Source organism: Tripterygium wilfordii, chromosome 3, assembly GCF_013401445.1.
Source record: "Tripterygium wilfordii isolate XIE 37 chromosome 3, ASM1340144v1, whole genome shotgun sequence".
Lineage (NCBI taxonomy): Eukaryota > Viridiplantae > Streptophyta > Magnoliopsida > Celastrales > Celastraceae > Tripterygium > Tripterygium wilfordii.
This window is the reverse complement of record NC_052234.1, coordinates 13079886-13101137: the sequence shown is the minus strand read 5'-3', so window position 1 is coordinate 13101137 and position 21252 is coordinate 13079886. Positions and strand designations below refer to the sequence as shown.

At 39.5% G+C, this 21252-nt stretch overlaps 4 protein-coding genes and 1 pseudogene across 4 annotated transcripts; all 5 read right to left on the bottom strand.

The window, feature by feature from the left end:
• Positions 1–1637: 1637 nt before the first annotated feature.
• LOC119988366 lies at positions 1638–4384 on the bottom strand (annotated as a pseudogene).
• Positions 4330–6872, bottom strand: LOC119988374 (MDIS1-interacting receptor like kinase 2-like). Its single transcript, XM_038833394.1, has 4 exons — positions 6489–6872; positions 5647–6413; positions 4589–4998; positions 4330–4466 (listed from the first exon to the last, which is right to left on the bottom strand). Exons 2-4 carry the CDS (start codon positions 5845–5847, stop codon positions 4385–4387), a joined length of 693 nt encoding a protein of 230 aa, XP_038689322.1. The 5' UTR covers positions 5848–6413; positions 6489–6872; the 3' UTR covers positions 4330–4384.
• Positions 6873–7435: 563 nt separating this feature from the next.
• Positions 7436–10829, bottom strand: LOC119988325 (probable LRR receptor-like serine/threonine-protein kinase At3g47570). Its single transcript, XM_038833323.1, has 2 exons — positions 8102–10829; positions 7436–8021 (listed from the first exon to the last, which is right to left on the bottom strand). The coding sequence occupies exons 1-2, from the start codon at positions 10767–10769 to the stop codon at positions 7618–7620; spliced, it is 3072 nt and encodes a 1023-aa protein (XP_038689251.1). The 5' UTR covers positions 10770–10829; the 3' UTR covers positions 7436–7617.
• Positions 10830–13048: 2219 nt separating this feature from the next.
• LOC119995671 (leucine-rich repeat receptor protein kinase MSL1-like) lies at positions 13049–14445 on the bottom strand. The gene is made up of 5 exons (XM_038842172.1): positions 14099–14445; positions 13975–14047; positions 13488–13712; positions 13296–13404; positions 13049–13182 (listed from the first exon to the last, which is right to left on the bottom strand). Exons 1-5 carry the CDS (start codon positions 14443–14445, stop codon positions 13049–13051), a joined length of 888 nt encoding a protein of 295 aa, XP_038698100.1.
• Positions 14446–17886: 3441 nt separating this feature from the next.
• On the bottom strand, positions 17887–21113 carry LOC119988334 (putative receptor-like protein kinase At3g47110). Its single transcript, XM_038833335.1, has 3 exons — positions 19582–21113; positions 18568–19494; positions 17887–18473 (listed from the first exon to the last, which is right to left on the bottom strand). The coding sequence occupies exons 1-3, from the start codon at positions 21095–21097 to the stop codon at positions 18034–18036; spliced, it is 2883 nt and encodes a 960-aa protein (XP_038689263.1). The 5' UTR covers positions 21098–21113; the 3' UTR covers positions 17887–18033.
• Between the last annotated feature and the right edge of the window lie 139 nt (positions 21114–21252).

Sequence of the window (21252 nt, the reverse complement as noted above, 5' to 3'; positions counted from 1 at the left end):
AAAAAATCCAAGTTAGATAGATAGCCGAGTTCATCAGGTATGCTTCCATGGAAATTATTCCATGAAAGTGCAAGAACTTGGAGAGAAGAGAAGTTCCCTATCCAAGCTGGGATAATTCCAGTAAGTTATTAATCCCCAGAATAAAAGTGTCTAATTTTGACAAGGTACTAAGCTGGTCAGGGATCTGCCCTACAAGCTCATTGTCTGACATATCGAATTCTTTTAGCTCTGTACAGTATGTAAGATTCGCTGGGATATTTCCACCCAAGGTATTGGAGCTCAGATCCATAGTTTTCAGGCGCAACAGAAGACCCATTTCTTGAGGAATTTTGCCATGAAAGCTGTTGCTTGTGATGTTGATTTCGGTAAGGAATGTGAGGTTCCCTATGGAAGGGGGTATACGCCCAGCTAGCTCACTGAACGCCAGGTTCAAAAGTATGATTCTTCCATTAGATGAATTGCAGGTAACACCAACCCAGTTGCAGAACTGTCCTGAATCATTCCATGAGTTCATTACTTGGTTTGGATCTTGAACTATCATTTTCTTGAAATCAAGTAAAGCTGATAGGTCAGTCTCATTTGCAGGTTCAAAAGTATCGATTAAATGGGATGACAGTTTTTCATTTCAAATCTGTAAAATAAAAATTTCGATCAAATCACACATCGTTCCTGTTGGACATGACCTCTACTCCACTTGTTGACTTGTTGGGTCTGACATTCCAGCCCACAAGTGAAAGCGGACAATGTTGTTGGTGTGTCAACTGAAAGCGGAGCTTGGGTCTGGCATTCCAGCCCACAAGTGAAAGCGGACAATATTGTTGTTGTGTCAAGTGAAAGCGGAGCCCACAAGTGAAAGCGGACAATATTGTTGATGTGTATAGGGGTGTGGATTTACAACGCCTTCTCTTTCTTTACTTGCTTGTCTCCCCCTGCATCGGCCAATCATTCAGATTAGTATTGGCCACTTGATTTACCATCTCAATCATTTTGGCAATCATTATGAGTGACGAACTAAATATGAGAGACGGGATTTGATTATTTGAACTGCTTAAAGTCGGGTGGAGGGAGGCCTTTCGGAGGCTGGGCCGACACCTCATAAAGATTAAATTGGCTTTTATCTTTCCACAGTAACTTCTAGACTTCTAGTTGGAGCTTTAAAAAAGTAACATTGCACGTCTCTTTCCATAGGGCTATGTTTAACTAGGGTCACGTGGCCCAATTAATTAAGCCCAGCGAAGCCACCAGTTTTTCAATGACAATCGAAATGAAAGGTCCATATGCCATGAGAGGCCAATAATATCTTCTTCTTTGTTTTTCAGAAATGGTCTACTTTGGATTTCTAAAAAATAAAAAATAAAAAATTTCTACTCAAAATGCAGTAGATTCGACAAATATGTGCAACTGAATTATCATCTAGCAGTGACTTAAGTTGTGAAGATGTATAGTTTGTTAACAATCAGAGCAATAACTTAATTGGTTATTTAATTGAGTTTAAGGCGGATGACAGCATGACGTTACGATTGAGAGTTCGAATTAATTGAGAATATTTCACTGCCCACTTTCATAGAGGGATTATAAGTCTTATTTCATCGATGGAATTTAGCCTTCTCAATAACCTAAACCTAAATTTAAACCTTCTAAATCTCCACAAGGCAAATCCTGCCAATGTCATAAAAGACTTTTTTAAAATTTTTTTTTTCCCCTGGTCTCAATCATCTAATATATCGAAAACCAAGTATCATGCATTTGTTCATCATCTGTATTCTGTATGAGTGCCCCACAAAGGAATGAATTTTTCAATTGATGAACCACTGTAATGTTCAAAACGAGCTCCTAAACTAGTATCCTCCATATTAAACAGTCTTCTTAATCAAGTGCTCCCATTTTTCATCAGATTTAACAAGCTGTCACTCCAGAAGAGAATGAAGAGAAGGCAGCCGAAGAAGACAAGGATGATGAAGACCAATATATGAGATTTCTGGTACTCTATTATCCTTCTGGTCCTCTGCTTTTCAGCTTCTTTAATTTGTTGATGATAGACATGGTATCTTCATCATTTCCTTCTTGAATCTCTGATTCCATTGCTGTTTAAAATGCCCGTGTAATAAAATAAATGAACAAGTAAAAGAAAACATGGAATGAGAAGAGCCATGGAAAGTAAATACAAATATAGACTATCCTTGCATATACTAAAAATGGAATTAGGCAGCCTGTACCCTTAATGGGGCTGATTGCATATCAAGGGGTTGCTTAACAATAAAGCCACATTAACAACAAATATTCATATCAGACAACGATTGGCCAAAGAAAGCATTTTAAGCACCAGTAACCGAATCCAACGTTGTGAAACAGAAAGCCTTCTAAATTTCATAAAGAACAAATGCAAGTATATGGGAATTACCGAATTGGTGCAGCAAGAAAGTGGTGGTATTATTATCATGCAAACAAAGCAATTAGCAGGACCTAGTTTGGTATATATTACCATTACTTACTTTGCGGAAACTCCTTATAGTCGAAGCTACTTCAATAACCTGCAGCAATAAATATGTATGTTAAGAGTATTTATTCATTAAAGTATAAAATGACCAACTACTCAAGAACATTCGTAGTTTTTGGCAGGAGGGAGAATCAAAGCTTGCACGTAGCGCAATTGCAAGGAGTTGGCTAGCCTGTTGGGCAGGTCATCTTGATAATATCAACATGGTATGTAATTATAATATAATAATAAAATAAAGCTTTAGATATGGTGATTATTCATTTAAAATGACCATATTCTACGGTGTACAGTCAGCCACAAAAATTAAAAAAAACATGCAAGAAAGAAAATACCACTCTGCAGCAGCAATTTGTGTTATCATTCGCGTCTTTCTCCAGTTATAGATCTACTGTTCTAGGACCCAGTGAACAACTCCTTAATAGTGTTCAATTGATTCGCAACAACATTCATGGGCATCCGATTTCTTGGTGATGTTTCAGAACATAAAAGTTCAATTCTCATTACTGAAACCATGCATTCCTGAATTTCATTTCTGCTGCTCGGTTGGGTTTCATATTGATTGCACACTGCTTTCTCTTCAATTTCATCATCATTTTCTACATCATAATTTTCTTCTCCAGAGCGCATTGTTGGGTCAGCAATTCCCATGACATGTTCAGGGAAAGCCATAGCGACAAATTCGTGAATGCTCATATTGCTTTTGAACATTTCATCAGTTGGTCTTTTTCCTGTAAACATCTCCAGCAGTAGTATTCCGTAGCTATAGGCATCTCCTAGTACCGAAACGTGGGTGCCCACACCATACTCTGCAATTTTTTGCTATATATTTCATTAGAACATAAACATATGTGTTTAGAATTTTTTGCATAAGAATTGCTTGGTCACAAAATACAGTACCTGGAGGGATGTAGCCGATTGAACCCTTTAGGCCAGTTGAAATGGTTTGATTTTCGGATGCTTCGGAGAAAAGCCTTGCCAATCCAAAGTTACCAACATGGGATGTCATATCTTCATCAAGGAGGATGTTGCTTGGCTTCAGGTCACAATGAACAATTGGCATGTCGCATTGGTGATGGAGGTATTCCAGAGCATATGCAATATCAATCTAGATTCAACCTCTGAATAAGACTCAATTTCTTATCCTGATATTGCTCATTGGGAGTTGGATGCAGCCACTGGTCTAAATTTCCATTGGACATGAATTCAAAAACTAGAGCTTTGAATTCATGACCTCCATGATCGATGCTTGAGCAGGCAGTGATGACTTTTAAGAGGTTTCGGTGTCGTATATTTCTCAAAGCATTGCATTCATCAATGAAACTTCTCAAAGCTCCTTGCTGTTGAAGGTTTAATACCTTAATTGCAATGGCTTTTCCATCGGTAGGAAGAATTCCCTTGTACACAGAACCAAAACTACCAGAACCAATCAAATTTTCGTCGGAGAAGCCATTTGTTGACTTAATGAGTTCACGATAAGATAAATCCAAAAGCCATTCTTTAGAGTGAAGAGTAGTTGATTTTCTCCTTTTGTGTTTCAGAGCAAAAACTATGGATAAACAACACATGAGACCCAAAGACAGCTGAAATGGTTACGCTAATAATTACTTCGGAGGAGAGATGCTTTCCATCTCTTACCGAGGAGCATTTCTGTAGTTGTAATTCTGCTATGCCACCACAGAGCTTATCATTTCCATGGATGGAGATGGCACTTGCATTTCCGAAGACTCCTCCTTGTGGCTCTTCCCCTTCAAAGTCATTGTAAGAAAGATTGAGATGCCACAAAGATGAAAACTCAGTGAGAAATCCAGGAATCTGGCCAGACAAGTTGTTGTGTGAAAGATCAAGATCCACTAGGCCCTTTAAAGTTGCCAAAGATGGAGGTATTGTTCAGTCAAATGTGTTACCTTCCAAATGCAGGAGTTCCAAACTAGTACACCTTCCAAGTTTGCTGGGAATTTGACCTGCTAATCTGTTACAGGACAGGTCCAGTTCCATGAGATTCTTCAAGTTGCCGACTTCAAGTGGTAGTGAACCAGTCAAAAAATTATGAGACATGTCCAAAGCAATTGAAAGGGAAGAAAGACCAATGACCTGCTTGGGCATGGTGCCATTAAGATTGTTAGTTCAGAAACCACATCCTGCAAACTTGTGCAGTTTCCAAGACTAGGAGGTATGCTTCCTTCCAATCCGTTCTCTTCCATATAAAGCCTAGGCAATTTAGTCAAGTTACCCAGAGAGGATGGGATTAACCTTGAAAACCTGTTATAATTCAAAGCCAAAACCTCCAAGTTTTGAAGGTTTCCAATAATGTCAGGGACACTACCGCTCAAATCGTTTCCTTCCAATCCCAATCTGGTCAACTTAAGAAGGTTCCCAATTCCAACAGGAATGTTTCCATGAAGAAGATTGCCCCCCATGCTTAACATCGTTAACCAAGTTGAAAGATTTGCTATTAAGCTAGGCAATTCTCCTCCAAAATGATTATACGCAAGACCCAGTACCTGAATACTAGTACAATTAGCCAAATCACTTAGAAAACTCAAGTCACCGTAAAGGCTATTCTCCTCAAAGTTAAGTTTAATTAAATCTTTCAAGCTTCCTAGGCTTCCTGGAATGGTCCCAGTTAGGCCATTTTTACTAAAGTCAAGCGTCAGAAGTCCAGAAGCGTTTGACAATGACCGAGGGATAGGTCCTGTAAAACTATTTCCGACACCAAGAAATGTCTCCAGCTTAGGAAGTGTAAGGCCAACATATGGAGGTAACTGCCCATGCAGCTGGTTTTGAGTAACAGAGAAGAAGTATAAGATATATTATAAATTGAATAAGGAACCATACCAGACAGGTTGTTTCCGTAAACCTGTAGAAAACCCAAGTTAGATAGATAGCAGAGTTCATCAGGTATGGTTCCTTGGAAATTATTCTGTGCAAGGGAAAGAACTTGGAGAGAAGAGAAGTTCCCTATCCAAGCTGGGATATTTCCAGTAAGATAATTGACTGACACTGTCAGACTAACTAATTTTGACAAGGTACTAAGCCGGTCAGGGATCTGCTCGGCAAGGTCATTGTAAGACATCAAATTCTCTTAGTTCTGTACAGTATGTCAGGTTAGCTGGAATATTTCCACCCAAGTTATTGTAGCTCATATTTACCTTCTCCAGGCGCAACAGACGTCCCATTTCTTGCGGAATTTCGCCATGAAAGCTGTTGTCTGTGAGGTTCCCCATAGAAGGTGGTATAGACCCAACTAGCCCACGAGATGCCAAGTTCAAAAGTATGATTCTTCCGTTTGATGAATTGCAGGTAACACCAACCCAACTGCAGAAATGTATTGAATCATTCCATGAGCTCATTATTTCTTGTGGATCTTGATCTATGAGATTCTTGAAATCAAGTAATGCTGATAGGTCAGTCTCATTTACTGAAGTTGGTAATGCCGCTGATCCCAAGTGGGCGATCAGGCTTAGAAAAAGAGTTCCTGAACAAGTACCAACAGAATCCAACTGCAACTAAAACAACAATTCTTCATCTTTTTGGGAAAATCCTGTTATTGAGAGTTTGTGCAGGTAATGCTATACTACTTGGATTTCATTTTCAACGGCGTTCTTTGTCTACCAACATTAATTAATCTATACATACATACATATAATTCGCCGATAGCAACAATTGACGCAAGCTAAGAAGTAAGAAACTGAGCTAGGCAATTACTCAAAAAGTTGGGGTGCACAAATTGGAGAGAGAGAAAATTTGAAATGAAAAAATGTCACTTATCTTCGTATTTGGCGCTTTTCTTTGTCTTCTTCTTTTCTTCCATGTTGACCGTGAACTGCTGGTCATCTGCCCCTATTTCAATTGGTTCAGCCACCACTGCTTCTGCGTCAGTCATTCATTCTGGGTTGTCCTTCAGAAAGAAATCATCCTAGTAAAAGACTAAAAGGTTCATATGTTCATATATTTTTCATATCGAATCTGTCAGGAAAAAAACTACCCTTACCTTCTTGATTTCATATTGGCCTGAACTCCCGCCTAATGGTTTCATGACCTTCTTCTCCAAAGAACATTGTTGGGTCAGCAATTCCCATGACATGTTCAGGCAAAGCCATAGCATTCTCGTTACTCAGATGGACAAACTAAGCCATGAATAGAATTCTCTTTTATCTTCTTCATTATTATGAAAAACGGGAGTGAAATTTTAAAATCCAGTGCCAAAGCCTTTGTTACTTTTCTGTTAAATCCTAGAATGACACATTCGGCGTATCTCCATGCAAGTTCTGCTACTTCATCAGTCTCTGCCTCTCATTTTGCGATTCCCCTTTCTGAACCCTAGCTTGGTATTTCTTCATCTTGAGGTCGGGCCATGGGCCGTTGTTTGTCAATTGGGCTTGTTCGTTCTTGTCCTTATTGGGCCTGATCCGCTGCTTTACAAGTTAAAGTGTTTTCGCCAGTGTAAATGTAATATTTTTCTAATTCATTTATTTGTGTCACATTAATATTGTAACGGTTTGGGGAAAAGTGGGGTTGTAATTAGCTGTAATTACTAATTGCATCCCAAATCCCTCTAAATAATTTTTTTTAGTGTTATTAGGATTTAAGAGTTATGATTTAGAGTTATTTAGATTTTTAGGATTTAAGATTATTTTTTTTCAAAATCATTTATATTCTAATATTCTAATAAACAAAATACTAATAACACAAAATTTTGTTGGGGATTTGGGAATAATTACTGCTATTACAGCTAAAGTAATTACAGCCCCCATCCCAAATGTTTGACACACCACAGATTCAAGTCTGTACTACTAGCCGTTTGTAGAAAGCACCTCAAAGATGAGAATCTAATGCTTTCTTTCTACTTCTACTTCTTCGTCTTCCCTTCTCTACATCTCTTGCCCTCTGGTAATCTTCATTACACTAAAGTAATCAGATCCTAGAATGACAATGAAGTTCAAGAAAAATTCCATGTTTATAACTAATATCTTAAGCAGAGCTTAACTTCATATGTCAAAAATAAGCTAGTATTTCGTATATCAGGTACGGAATACAATCAAATTAAGCTTAGAAAACGGAATTCCATACATTATTCGTTTCAAATGACCATTCTTCATGATGCCTACTTGGGTCATTGTTCAGAACCTCCTCCATCTACGGTTCTTGGACCCAACAAACGCGTCTTTAATAGTGTTCAATTTATTGACAACAGCATTCATAGCAATCCGATTTCCCGGTGATGGTGCAGAACAAACAAGTCCAATTCTCATTACTGAAACCAAGCATTCCTGTATTTCACATCTGTTGCTGACTTGGGTTTTATTTTCGAATTGAGCACCATGATCTTCTTCTCCAAAGAGCACTGTTGGGTCAGCAATTCCCATGACATGTTCAGGCAAAGCCATGGCGACAAATTCGCGAATGCTCGTATTGTTTTCGAACATGTCATCAGTAGGTCTTTTTCCTGTAAACATCTCCAGCAGTAGTATTCCATAGCTATAAATGTCTCCAAGTACTGTAACTCGGTCCCCCAAGCCATACTCTGCAATTTATTTCATTGAAATACAAACATGTTTAGGTAGAATATTTGTACCAGTATTCCTTAGACACAAAATACAATACCTGGTGGGATGTAGCCGATCGAACCCTTTAGCCCAACTGAAATGGTTTGATCTTTGGACGCTTCAGAGAGAAACCTTGTCAATCCAAAGTCACCAACATGTGCTGTCATATTTTCATCAAGAAGGACATTGCTTGGCTTCAGGTCACAATGAACAATTGGAGTGTCGCAATGGTAATGGAGGTAATCCAGAGCAGATGCAACATTGATAGCTATATTCAACCTCTGGATAAGGCTTAATTTCTTAACTTGGTATTGCACATCAGGTATTGGATGCAGCCACTGGTCTAGATTTCCGTTGGACATGAATTCAAAAACTAGAGCTTTGAATTCATGGCCTTGATGATCAATGCTTGAGCAGGCAGTGATGACCTTAAGGAGGTTGCGGTGTCGAATGTTTCTCAAAGCATTGCATTCATCAATGAAGCTTTTCAAAGCTCCCGGCTGTTGAAGGTTTAATACCTTAACTGCAATGGACTTTCCACAACCAGGAAGAATTCCCTTGTACACAGAACCAAAACTACCTGAACCAATCAAATTTTCTACGGAGAAGCCATTTGTTGACTTCATTAGTTCTAGAAAAGACATATCTGGTTCCCATTCTATAGAGGGAGGAGCAGTTGCTCTGCTCCTTTTGTTTTTCAGAACACAAATTGTGGCTAAAGAGCACATGAGACCAAATGCGAAGATAGCTGAGATAGTTACAACAGTAATTACTTTGGTGGAGAGATGCTTTCCATCTCTTTTCCAGACGCATTTCTGTAGTCGTAATTCTGCAATGCCACCACAGAGCTTATCATTTCCTGTGATGAAGATTGCACTCGCATTTGCAAAGACTCCTCCTTGTGGCACTTCCCCTTCGAAGTCATTGTTTGACAAATTGAGATACCACAGAGATGAAAACTTACTGAGAAATACAGGAAGCTGGCCAGACAAGTTATTTTGCGAAAGATCAAGATATACTAAACCCTTTAAAGTTTCCAAAGATTGAGGTATCGTTCCGTCAAACGTGTTACCCTCCAAATGCAAGTGTTCCAAACTAGTACAACTGCTAAGTGTGCTAGGAATTCGACCTGATAATCTGTTATGGGACACGTCCAATTCCATGAGATTGTTCAAGTTTCCCACTTCAAGTGGTAGTGAACCAATCAAAGAATTATAAGACATGTCCAAAGCAATTGAAAGGGAAGGAAGACCAAGGATCTGCTTGGGTATGGTGCCACTAAGATAGTTCCTTGAGAAATACACATCCTGCAAACGTGTGCATTTCCCAAGACTTGCAGGTATGCTTCCTTCCAACCTGTTATCATCCATGTATAGCTTGGCCAATTTAGTCAAGTTACTTAGAGAGGATGGGATTAGCCCTGAAAACCTGTTAGAGAACAAAAATAACCCCTCTAACTTGTGAAGGTGTCCAATACCCTCAGGAATACTACCGCCCAAATTGTTTTTTTCAAATCCCAAACCGGTCAAGTCAACAAGGTTCCCAATCCCAACAGGGATGTTTCCATGAAGAAGATTGCCCCCAAAAGATAACTCCTTTAACCTAACTGAAAGATTGGCTATGGAGCTTGGCAATTCTCCTGTGAAGAAATTACTTGAAAGACCCAATACCTCAATAGTAGTAGAATTAGCCAAATCACTCAGAAAACTCAAGTCACCTCTGAGGCTATTCAAATGAAAGTTAAGTCTAATTAAATTTTTCAAGCTTCCTAGGCTTCCTGAAATGGTCCCTGTTAGACCATTTTCACGGAAGTCAAGCCTCTCAAGTCCAGAAGCATTTGAGAATGACTCAGGGATTGGTCCTGTAAAACTATTAAATGGACCGAGAAATGCTTTTAGCTTAGGAAGTGTAAGGCCAATATCCAGAGGCAATTGCCCGTGTAGTTTGTTTTGAGCAACTACGAGACCATATAAAGAAGATATATTATAAATTGATGAAGGGATCATACCAGAAAGATTGTTTTGAGAAACTTGAAAAGAACCCAAGTTAGATAGATGGCCGAGTTCATCAGGTATGCTTCCTTGGAAATTATTTCCTGAAAGGAAAAGACGTTGCAGAGAAGAGAAATTCCCTATCCAAGTTGGAATGTTTCCAGTAAGGTCATTGAACCCCAAATTCAGAACTTCTAATTTCGATAAGGTACTAAGCTGGTCAGGGATCTGCCCCACAAGCTCATTGTACATCATATGAAATGCTCTTAGTCCTGTGCAATGTGTAAGATTAGCTGGAATTCTTCCACCCAAGGTATTGGAGCTCAGATCCATAGTTTGTAGGCGCAACAGACGACCCATTTCTTGAGGAATTTCGCCATGAAAGCTGTTGCTTGTGATGTTGATTTCAGTAAGGAATGTGAGGTTTCCTATGGAAGGGGGTATACGCCCAGCTAGCCCACGGGACGCCAGGTTCAAAAGTACGATTCTGCCATCAGATGAATCGCAAGTAACACCAACCCAGTTGCAGAAATGTATTGAATCATTCCATGAGCTCATTAATTGGTGTGGATCTTCATCTATCATCTCCTTGAAATCAAGTAAGGCTGATAGCTCAGTCACATTTGGTGAAGTTGGTATTGCTGCCGATCCCAAGTTGGCGATCAGGCTTAGAAAAAGAAATCCATGAACGAGCACAGACAGAATCGAACTACAACTGGAACAAGATTTCTTCATATTTTTTTTTCGGAAAAATCAGTTATTGGTAGTTCATGTAGGTAAGTTTCCTAATAATGCTGATCGTATTTGGAGATTATATTATGGACCAAATCACACCAAAATGATTAAGATGGGCTTGTCTCCTTCCATAGAGCTCTACTTTAGAGCATCCACAATGGGAAGAATTTGAAGTACTTGAGATGATACTTTCTTGATAAGTTAAGTGCTAGATGTTCACAATGGGTATAATGGAGTGTATTTCAAGTACTTGAAATGTTACTTTTTTGATAAATATAGTGCTACATACACACAATGGGTGAAAAATTACACTTGAAAATTTAGTTGTGGAAAAGGGATACTTGAGAGTTGGAGTATGTATATAGTTGATGAATAGTGAAGAGAGAGGTGATGAATAGTGAAGAGAGAGGTGATGAAAAGGAAGAGAGAGATGATAAAAAGGAAGAAAGAGAAGATGAAAAGAAGAGAGAGATATGAAAAAGAAGAGAGAGATGATAAAAAGGAAGAGAGAGAAAATAGAGAAAGTGAGTATGAAGTGTTGGAATGTATGGAGTGTTGATGAATAATGTATATTGTGGGATTCACTCATCCAATTAAATTGTGCCACATAGGATAGATGAGAAGAGAGAGAATGATTTTGAAGTGCTGGATATTTGGTGCATCACTGTGGATGCTCTTAGTAGGGTCTTCTACTCGTCTAAGTTATGAAGTCCTTGGTCAATGAAGTCAACGGTAGGACCGGCTCATTAATAACATTTGAAATCTGATCATGTATATTTTTCCTTATGAGTTAAGACAGACAAGGAAGGATGTAAACGTCCATATGCTTGACTTAAAGCAAAATTTCCCAAAATGGACCATTCTGCTACGCTTAGATTCAAAAATTAACCGTAGCGATGACAAACGCCAAGAGAAGCCTCCAAAATAAACTCTCTGTGGAAGTGTGGAGCCACATACATTTTACTGATATGAGATAATATCTAGGCAGCCAACCACCTTCCAGAGATGGGAATCAGCCCTTTGCCTCAGTGGCATAGCACCTGGCTGGTCTTGGAGCCGGCCCAGGTTCGATTCCGATCCAACCCCCACCCGCTACGGGAGCCTACTTTAAAAGTAAAAAAAATAAAATTTCAGAGATTACATATATAAGCAAGATAAAATGATATTTAGCAAATTAAGATATTTCTTACATCTCATATTCAGATTGTGACAGGAGGGGACAGACTTTACAAAATTCAAACCGTTTGAAATGTCTTCATTGACAGACTTTACACATTAAGGCAAGTAAGGCAACTGAGCAATACACAATCACACGAACAGTTGGCATGCACAATTTGGAGACAATGAAAACTTCATATTAACAAGAATTTAGCCAGGTAATGACAAAGAAAGTACTTATCTTCTTATTTCACGGTTTCTTTGTTTATGCTTTTCATCCTCCGCTGTCAACAGCTGGTTATCTGCCCTGTTTCAATTGGTCCAGCCACAGTCTGCCCTGCATCAACCATTCATTTTGATTAGTTCCAGTAGCCACATAAGGTCACTTGATAAACCAACTCAATCAATGTAGCGGGAGCTCATTTGGTGCATATTTCCATTTAAATTACTTGAACTGCACATAGTAACAGCTACTTTAATAAGTTGCTGTAAGAAATAGACCTTTACCTATAGTTAAAATGTTTGTGCAAGTTTCTTCTTCAATCCTTATTTAATGGTCATAAGAAAATTTAACAAATGCTTGTTGATTAGTACAATCCCCTATTCCCCTGTTCAATATGTACTTTTCTATCAAATTTGAAATTTGTATTTCTAATAATAACCATAGAAATTAGAGAAACGACCTGGGATCATGGTGCCCAGGGCCACTGGCGGATTTAGAAAGACGCAGTTTGAGATATATAAGCACACATCATGCTTATTAGGCAGCAGCCCGTGCCAGACTCTTGAGCTGGTCATGTCCATACTATCTACATATCATATTTTGACTTTTGAATATAATCACATTAAGCACCCCGCAGTTGAAGTTTTAATACCTTAACTGCGGCGAATTTTCGATCCCCCCCTTAACACAGCACTGAAACTACCCTGATCAATCAAATTTTCCACAGAGAAGCCATTTGTTGACTTCAGTTCTGATAAGATAAATCATATTCCCGTTCTTTAGAGGAAGGTCCACTTGATTTTTCTCCGCCTTTTTTTAAGACAACAGAATGTGGCTGAACTACGATGGAGACCAAGTACAAAGATGGCTGAAATAGTGACAGCAAGAATTACTTTGGTCAAGAGATGCTTTCCATCTCTTTTCCTGGAGCATTTCTGTAGTTGTAATTCTGCAATGCCACCACAGAGCTTATCATTTCATTGATAGAGATGGCACTTGCATTTGCAAAGACTCCTTCTCGTGGCACTTCCCCTTCGAAGTCATTGTAACTCCGTAAGAAAGATCAAGACAACTTGGTTATGAAAACTTACTGAGAAATTCAGGAATCTGCCCGACAAGTTATTTTGGGAAAGATCAAAATTTACTAGACCCTTCAAAGTTTCCAAAGAATGAGGTGCTGTGAATTTGACCAATAATCTTCTTGTGTATGGTGCCATTAAGATTGTTACTTAGAAATTCATTTTCTGCAAACTTCTGCAGTTTCCAAGACTTGGAAGTATGCTTCCTGCAAGTCTATTTTGCTCCATGTAAAAGCCGAGTTAATTTAGTCAAGTTACCCAGGGAGACAGAATTAACCCTGAAAACCTGTTATAGTTCAAATGCAAACCCTCTAACTTGCGAAGGTTTCCAATAACCTCAAGAACATTACCGCTCATATTGTCTCTTTCCAATACCAGATTGGTCAAGTCGACAATGTTCTCAATCCCAAAAGGGATGCTTCCGTGAAGAAGATGCCCCCCATGGCAAACACTTGTAACCGAATTGAAGGATTCACTGTGGAACTGGGAAATTCTCCTCCAAAATGGTTATACGAAGTTGGATACTAGTACAATTAGCCAAATCAATTAGAAAACTCAGGTCATCACCAAGGCTATTCTCCTCAAAGGAAAGACTAATTAAATCTTTCAAGCTTTCTACGCTTCCTGAAATAATCCCGTTAGACCATTTTGAGCAAAGTCAAGCGTCTCAACTCTCAAGCCCGGAGCCATTTAACAATGACTCAGGGATAGGTCCAGTAAATCTATTAATTCCACCAAGAAATACCTTCAGTTTAGGAAGTGTAAGGCCAACAGCCGGACTGCCGGAGGCAACTGCCCGTGCAGCTGGTTTTGAGTAACTGAGAAGAAGTACAAGGAAGATATATTATAAATTGACGAAGGGATCATACTAGAAAGATTGCTTACATAAACCTGTAAAAAAACCCAAGCCGGATAGATGACTAAGTTCAAAGGGTATGCTTCCTTGGAACTGATTCCTTGTAAGTGAAAGAAGTTGCAGAGAAGAGAAATTCCCTATCCAAGCTGGAGTATTTCTCTTAAGGTCATTGACTGCCAGATTCAGAACTACTAATTTTGATAAGGAACAAAGCTGGTCAGGAATCTGCCCGATTAGCTCATTGTTACTGACAACAAATTCTCTTAGTTCTTTACCATGTGTGAGATTAGCGGGAATGTTTGCGCCCGAGTTATTGTAGTAGCTCATATTCAGAGTCTGTAAGTGTAGCAGATGACTCATTTCGTGAGGAATTTTGTTTAAATGTTAATAGATAACATATTGGGTTACTTTGAAATATAAAGTTAGGCTTTGTTTAAAATATTAGTTAAACATTGAATTTTATTAATATCATTGTCTGCTTCCTTTCTATACTTCTATTGAAGAACAAAAACAAAGGTTTTGGCACTCCCAAAACTCGAACAAGACCGGCAATTTTTATATTTCAGTCTTAGTTTCATTTCCTTTGAGATTAAAGAGAAAAGATAATTTAATGCCCTAAGAACTATCATGTATATAATGAAAACTCAAAATTGCAATATAGATCCAGTTAATGTCCCGTGTAACTGTGCAAGGCTCATGTAAATTGTAATAGAGAATGCTGTCACAGATCGCAATCCTCGGCTCATCATTGGCAGTGATGAAAATCTCCGGTCCCCTTGCTTTCTTAGATATGGATAAAACAGGTTGGCTGAAACCCAGATTGAAAAAAATAAGCGTGGTGGGAGAAAAAAATGTTCAGGTAACTGAGAGGGGTGGAATGGAAGAAAACAAAGAAGGTAATCTGGGTAAATTTCCTATCTTTGTGACAATGCGTGTTCACGTAATTGAGCACACAATTGAAACCTATTGAAATCTCTTCAATTGTAGGTCAGTTTTGTCATACCACCAAAGTTAAACTAAGACACAGAGCTAGACAATCACTCAAACAGTTGGTGTGCAACAATTTGAAGGCAAATCAAGCTCGATATTAATAAGAGTTTATCCAGTAAATAACAAAAAGAAAGTCACTTATCTTCTCATTTCGCGGATCTGCCTTGTTCCTTCTTGTCTTCCTTTTTTCCCAATTGGATAAGATTCTTCTTTTCTTGCTTGCTTGTCCTCTATCAACAGCTGGTTATTTGATGCGATTCAATTTTATTTTTTTTTTGTATGGCAAACAAAGAGACAAGAAACACCACTTACAAACCACACCATGTCAGACCAAAACAATGATCTGGGGGATCGCACCCACTATACAACCAATATTGCAGCTCTGGAAGTCGGTGACTGGGAATGCTACCTGAAAGTCTCAAGGTAGCGGCCCATTTGGCGAAGACATCCGCCCAGACATTTTGATGTCTGCTAACCTTTGAAATAGACCAGCTCTTAAGCTTGTCTAGCTGATTGCGAGTCCCCTCTATTAGATTTTCAATAGCCCAAAGAGAAACCAAATCCGGTTGAGCAACCGCATTAACAACAATCAAAGCATCCCCTTCGAATTGCACCTCCTGCAACCTGAGATCTAGACACCGTTGGACACCCAATCTCAAAGCCAAAGCCTCACCAACAGCTTGATCTACCCGGATAGCACAAGAAACTGAAGCAAAAATGATATCCCCACCTGAAGACCGAGCAATGGCAGCTGAAGCAGTAAGGTTGTGACCCATAGCTGTATCAAAATTTACCTTGATCCAATTCAAAGGAGGTGGAACCCAATTTGGATGAATAATATTTTGAACATAGCGAGAAATCCTCCAAGCTTGGCAATGTTGATTATGAACATGCTGAATTTGAGCTACCAACAGGTTAATTGATCTCACTGGAGTCCCATGAAGAACATCATTTCTATACCTCCAAGTATGGTCAAAAGTCACCAAAGCCAACAATTGAAAAGCTTGACAATCCTCTCTAGAAATACCAATCAGATGGGGATTAATCAACACCTTGACCCAATCCGCCCTTCCTCCATGAGCCAAGGTAGGCACATTCGTGATCCATCTAGAATTGCTCCACACCAAGAGAGAAATCGATCATCCAAACATGAGGTGATCCAAAGTTTCCCTTTCAAAATTACAAATAGGACAAAGCTGTTGTTCCTCTGAAATATGCAAAATACCCGACAATCGAGCCCTAGTAGGTAGAATATCCCAGATTATTTTCCACAATAACAGATGAAATCTAGCATGAACCTTCATCTTCCATAGTTGCTTCCAATAGATATCAGAAGGCGACTCCAAATTCATTGGAATAGTGGCATTTGCATTTAACATATGATGTGCCACTTTTACTGAATATACTCCAGTATCATTAATATGCCAAATCCACCTATCCTCACCCAAGCTTTCTGATAAATGAATTTGAATAATATTATCAACTGTTTCTTGCATGAATAGCCTCTGAATCAATGGAATATTCCATCTTCTAGGATTAAAAAGCATTAAAGAGTCCACTGTGGAATCATCTCTCATAATGGAACTATTTTGTCTGGCAATTGGTTTATAACCAATCTGGGAAGGAATCCATGGGTCATGCTAATGGAATATTCAATTGATTCAGCTAGAGTTTTCACTGCATCAACAATTCATCTTGATAAGTTTCAGCAGCCATATTGACACTAAATGACTAAATAATTAGATCCAGATCCAGGCCCAGACCCAAGCCCAAGCCCAAGCCCAGCAACAAGCAGGCCTAATTAGTCACTAGAAAACTGACCGGTCGACTAATGTTAGGTTTGTCCAACTTATATACGTCCAACTTTTATACTGCAACTCAAGCCCTGAATCCACCGATGTGAGATTCACCAATGATGTTTACATCAATCACACCCCCTACGACAAGCCGCTGCTACCCCCTCTGGGCCCCGACTGACACGTGTTTTCGAAACCTACTCTGATATAGATCCAGGCCCAAACCCAGCAACAAACATGCCTAACTAATCACTAGAAAACTGGTTGACTAATGTTAGGTTTGTCCAATTTATACACTGCAACTGAGGCCCTGAATCCACCGATGTGAGATTCACCAATGATGTTTACATCACTCAATAAACCATCTCAATCAATTTGGTAATCATCATTGCTGTTGAATGTAATTGTGTGTACGCCCAAAACGAACTGTCTTTTGGTTCCATAATTTTTATTCCCAGGTTTACCACTGCCTAGAAAAACCTTTCACCAACAGAAAATCGAATGTCATGGACTATCCGGTAGGGAATGGTTATGGCGACTGGGGAGAATGGGAGTGAGAAAGATGGTTGCTGGCAGGGGAGAAGTTGTGTTTGTCGGGTCTTTACTGTTTAGAAAAGGGAAAGTCGCGTTTTGGCCCTTTGGGTGCAAGGCATTGGGGTGAGCCATGGGCCTGAGCTTTGCTGATTTGGATATCATGGGCTTCGGCATTATTGGGCTGTTTTGGGCTTAAAGAGGGAGCTGGACCGGGCCGTTGCTGGAGCCTGGAAGAGTAATTAACATCAGCCCAGGTCTTGAGTCTAGGGTTTAAGCGTGGGCCTCGGCTTTTATGGGGTTTGTTTTGGACTTGAAGAGGAAGCTGGACCGGGGCGTTGCTGGGAGAGTAATTATTGGGATATTTAGTCACACCCATGTTTTCTAAGCACACCCGAACTTACTCGACTTGGGTTGACTTTGCTTTCACTCGTCTTTTTTTAGGCAATAGAATGTAAGCTGACGATGATAACATCTTAGGCAGAGCCTAACTCCATGGTTCAAATTAAGCCATATCGCGTGCGGATATACAATCACATTTCACTTATACCACACACATTATTCACTTCAAATGATGATACATCATCGCTAAAGAAGATACCATTCTACAGCCGGTATATTTGTGTCTTGGTCAGGTCCTCCTTCGGTTACTGTCCTTGGACACAAGGAATGAACTTTTAATAGCACCCAGTTTGTTGACAACAGCATTCATAGGAATCCGATTTCCTGGCGATGTTTCAGAGCATGAAAGTCCAATTCTCATTACTGAAACCAGGCATTCCTCTACTTTGCTTCTGGTGCTGGCTTGGGCTTCATATCGATTATACATAGCTTTCTCTTCTCTGTCATCTTCATTTTCCATTTCATCATCATTTTCCCCTCCAACAAGCATTGTTGGGTCAGCAATTTCCATGACATGATCAGGCAAGGCCATAGCGACAAACTCGTGAATTCTCATATTGTTTTTGAACATGTCATCAGTTGGTCTTTTTCCTGTAAATAACTCCAGAAGTAGTATTCCATAGCTATAAGTGTCTCCCTGCAGCGAAATTTTGCTTCCCACACCATACTCTGCAATTTGTTACCATATATTTCATTAGAATACAAATATGAATAGTTAGAATATTTCAACTAGTATTCCTTAATTACAAAATACAATATATACCTGGAGGGATGTAGCCGATTGAACCCTTTAGCCCAATTGAAAAGGTTTGATCCTTGGATGCTTCAGAGAGAAACCTAGTCAATCCAAAGTCACCAACATGGGCTGTCATATCTTCGTTGAGGAGGACATTGCTTGGCTTCAGGTCACAATGAACAATTGGAGTGTGGCAATGGTGATGGAGGTAATCCAGAGCAGCTGCAACATCGATAGCTATATCCAACCTCTGGATAAGGCTTAATTTCTTAGCTTGATATTGCACATCGAGTATTGGATGCAGCCACTGGTCTAGATTTCCGTTGGACATGAATTCAAGAACTAGAGCTTTGAATTCATGACCTTGACGATCAATGCTTGAGCAGGAAGTGATGACCTTGAGAAGGTTACGGTGCCGAATACTTCTCAAAGCATTGCATTCATCAACGAAACTTTTCAAAGCTCCCTGCTGTTGAAGGTTTAATACCTTAACTGCGACGGGCTTTCTATAACCAGGAAGAATCCCCTTGTACACAGAACCAAAGCTACCCGAACCAATTAAATTTTCCATGGAAAAGCCATTTGTTGACTTCATGAGTTCTTCATAAGACAAATCTGATTGTGATTCTTTCGAATGAGGTGCAGTTGATCTTTCCCCCTTTGTTTTTAGAGCACAAAATATTGCTAAAGAACATAGAAGACCAAGTATAGATGCTGCTGAAATAGTTACAGCAATAACTGCTTTGGTAGAGAGAGATATTCTGTGTCTTGTCCTGGAGCATGTAGGTAGCAGTAATTCAGGGATGCCACCACAGAGTTTATCATTTCCATCGATGGAGATGACAGTCAGATTTGCGAAAATTCCTTCATTTGACACTTCACCTTCAAAGCCATTGTTTGAAAGATTGAGGTGCCTCAGAGTTGAAAAGTTACTGAAAAATCCAGGAATCTCGCCTGAGAAGCTATTGAGTGAAAGATCAACATCCACTAAACCTTTTAAAGCTTCCAAAGATTGAGGTACTGTTCCATTAAACATGTTACCTTCCAAATGCAGATGTTCCAAACTAATACAACTGCCAAGACTGCTGGGAATTCGACCTGATAATCTGTTATAAGAGAGGTCCAGTTCCATGATATTCTTCAAGTTGCCCACTTCAGGTGGAAGAGAACCAGTCAAAGAATTGTGAGACATGTCCAAAGAAATTGAAAGGGAAGAAAGGCCAATGACCTGCCTGGGTTTGGTGCCCTCAAGATTATTACTTGAAAAATTGACAGTCTGCAAACTTCTGCAATTTCCAAGACTTGAAGGTATGCTTCCTTCAAGTCTATTTTCTTCCATGAAAAGCCGAGTCAATTTAGTCAAGTTACCTAGAGAGGATGGGATTAACCCTGAAAACCTGTTATAATTCAAGAATAAACCCTCTAATTTGTGAAGGTTTCCAATGACCTCAGGTAGACTCCCGCTCAAATTGGCTCCTTGCAACCACAAATTGGTCAATTCAGTAAGCTTCTCAATTCCAGAAGGCATGCTTCCATGGAGAAGATTCTGACCCAAAGTTAAAATTCTTAACTGACTTGAAAGGTTTGCTATGGAACTAGGCAGTTCTCCTCCAAAACGATTATATGCAAGACCCAATACTCGAAGCCTAGTACAATTAGACAAATTACTTAGAAAACTCAAGTCACCAATCTTTCCATCTCCGAGGGTATTATCATCGAAGTTGAGTCTAACTAAGTTTTTTAAGTTCCCAAGGTTTCCAGGAATTGTCCCAGTTAGACCATTTTCCGCAAAATCGAGCACCTCAAGTCCGGAAGCATTTGACAATGACTCAGGGATAGGTCCTGTAAAACTATTAACCCCACCAGCAAATATCCTCAGCTTAGGAAGTGCAAGGCCAACATCAGGAGGCAAATGACCGTGCAGTTGGTTTTGAGCAACAGAGAAATAGTACAAGGAAGAAATATTATAAATTGATGAAGGGATCATACCAGACAGATTGTTTCCATAAACCTGTAAAAAACCCAAGTTCGGAATATTGGCAAGTTCAGCAGGTATGCTTCCTTGGAAATTATTCAGTGGAAGGGAAAGACCTAGCAGAGAAGAGAAGTTCCCTATCCAAGCTGGGATATTTCCAGTAACGTTATTGGCCCCCAGATTCAGAACAACTAAGTTTGACAAGGTACTAAGCTGGTCAGGGATCCTCCCCACAAGATCATTGAACATTATATCAAATTCCCTTAGTTCTGAACAATGAGTAAGATTAGCAGGAATATTTCCACCAAAGTTATTGTAACTCATATTTACCTTCTCCAGGCGCAACAGACGTCCCATTTCTTGCGGAATTTCGCCATGAAAGCTGTTGTTTGCAATGTTGAGTCTAGTAAGGTATGTGAGGTTCCCTATAGAACGTGGTATAGGCCCACCTAGCCGGCGAGATGCGAGGTTCAAATGTATGATTCTTCCATTAGATGAACTGCAGGTGACACCAACCCAGTTGCAGAAATGGATTGAATCCTTCCATAAGCTCATTACTTGGTTTGGATCTTGAACTATCATATTCTTGAAATCAAGTAAAGCTGATAGGTCAGTCTCATTTGCAGAAGTTGGTAGTGCCGCCGCCAATGGCAAGTCAGAGCTCAAGCCGAGCAAAAGAATTCCTTGAAAAAGTGTCAGCAGAATCCAGTTGCTACTAAAACTATAATTCATCATCT

What these genes read in the sequence shown, in the direction of transcription:
- LOC119988325 (XM_038833323.1), bottom strand. Translation starts at nt 10,769, where the DNA reads ATGAAGAAATCTTGTTCCAGTTGTAGTTCGATTCTGTCTGTGCTCGTT. An exon ending in GATCGGCTACATCCCACCAG is followed by an intron (nt 8,022 to 8,101) that starts GTATTGTATTTT and finishes AATAAATTGCAG; the next exon opens with AGTATGGCTTGGGGGACCGA.
- LOC119988334 (XM_038833335.1), bottom strand. Translation starts at nt 21,097, where the DNA reads ATGATAGTTCAAGATCCAAACCAAGTAATGAGCTTATGGAAGGATTCA. An exon ending in GGAACATCTGCATTTGGAAG is followed by an intron (nt 19,495 to 19,581) that starts GTAACATGTTTA and finishes ATAGCTTCTCAG; the next exon opens with GCGAGATTCCTGGATTTTTC. An exon ending in AATCGGCTACATCCCTCCAG is followed by an intron (nt 18,474 to 18,567) that starts GTATATATTGTA and finishes AACAAATTGCAG; the next exon opens with AGTATGGTGTGGGAAGCAAA.
- LOC119995671 (XM_038842172.1), bottom strand. Translation starts at nt 14,445, where the DNA reads ATGAGTCATCTGCTACACTTACAGACTCTGAATATGAGCTACTACAAT. An exon ending in TTATGTAAGCAATCTTTCTA is followed by an intron (nt 14,048 to 14,098) that starts GTATGATCCCTT and finishes ACTTCTTCTCAG; the next exon opens with TTACTCAAAACCAGCTGCAC. An exon ending in GGTTAATTCTGTCTCCCTGG is followed by an intron (nt 13,405 to 13,487) that starts GTAACTTGACTA and finishes TGGAAACTGCAG; the next exon opens with AAGTTTGCAGAAAATGAATT.
- LOC119988374 (XM_038833394.1), bottom strand. Translation starts at nt 5,847, where the DNA reads ATGAGCTCATGGAATGATTCAATACATTTCTGCAGTTGGGTTGGTGTT. An exon ending in GTCTGTTGCGCCTGGAGAAG is followed by an intron (nt 4,999 to 5,646) that starts GTAAATATGAGC and finishes ACTAGTATTCAG; the next exon opens with GTACTGGGTCTTGCGTATAA. An exon ending in ATGGCACCATGCCCAAGCAG is followed by an intron (nt 4,467 to 4,588) that starts GTCATTGGTCTT and finishes GTCCTGTAACAG; the next exon opens with ATTAGCAGGTCAAATTCCCA.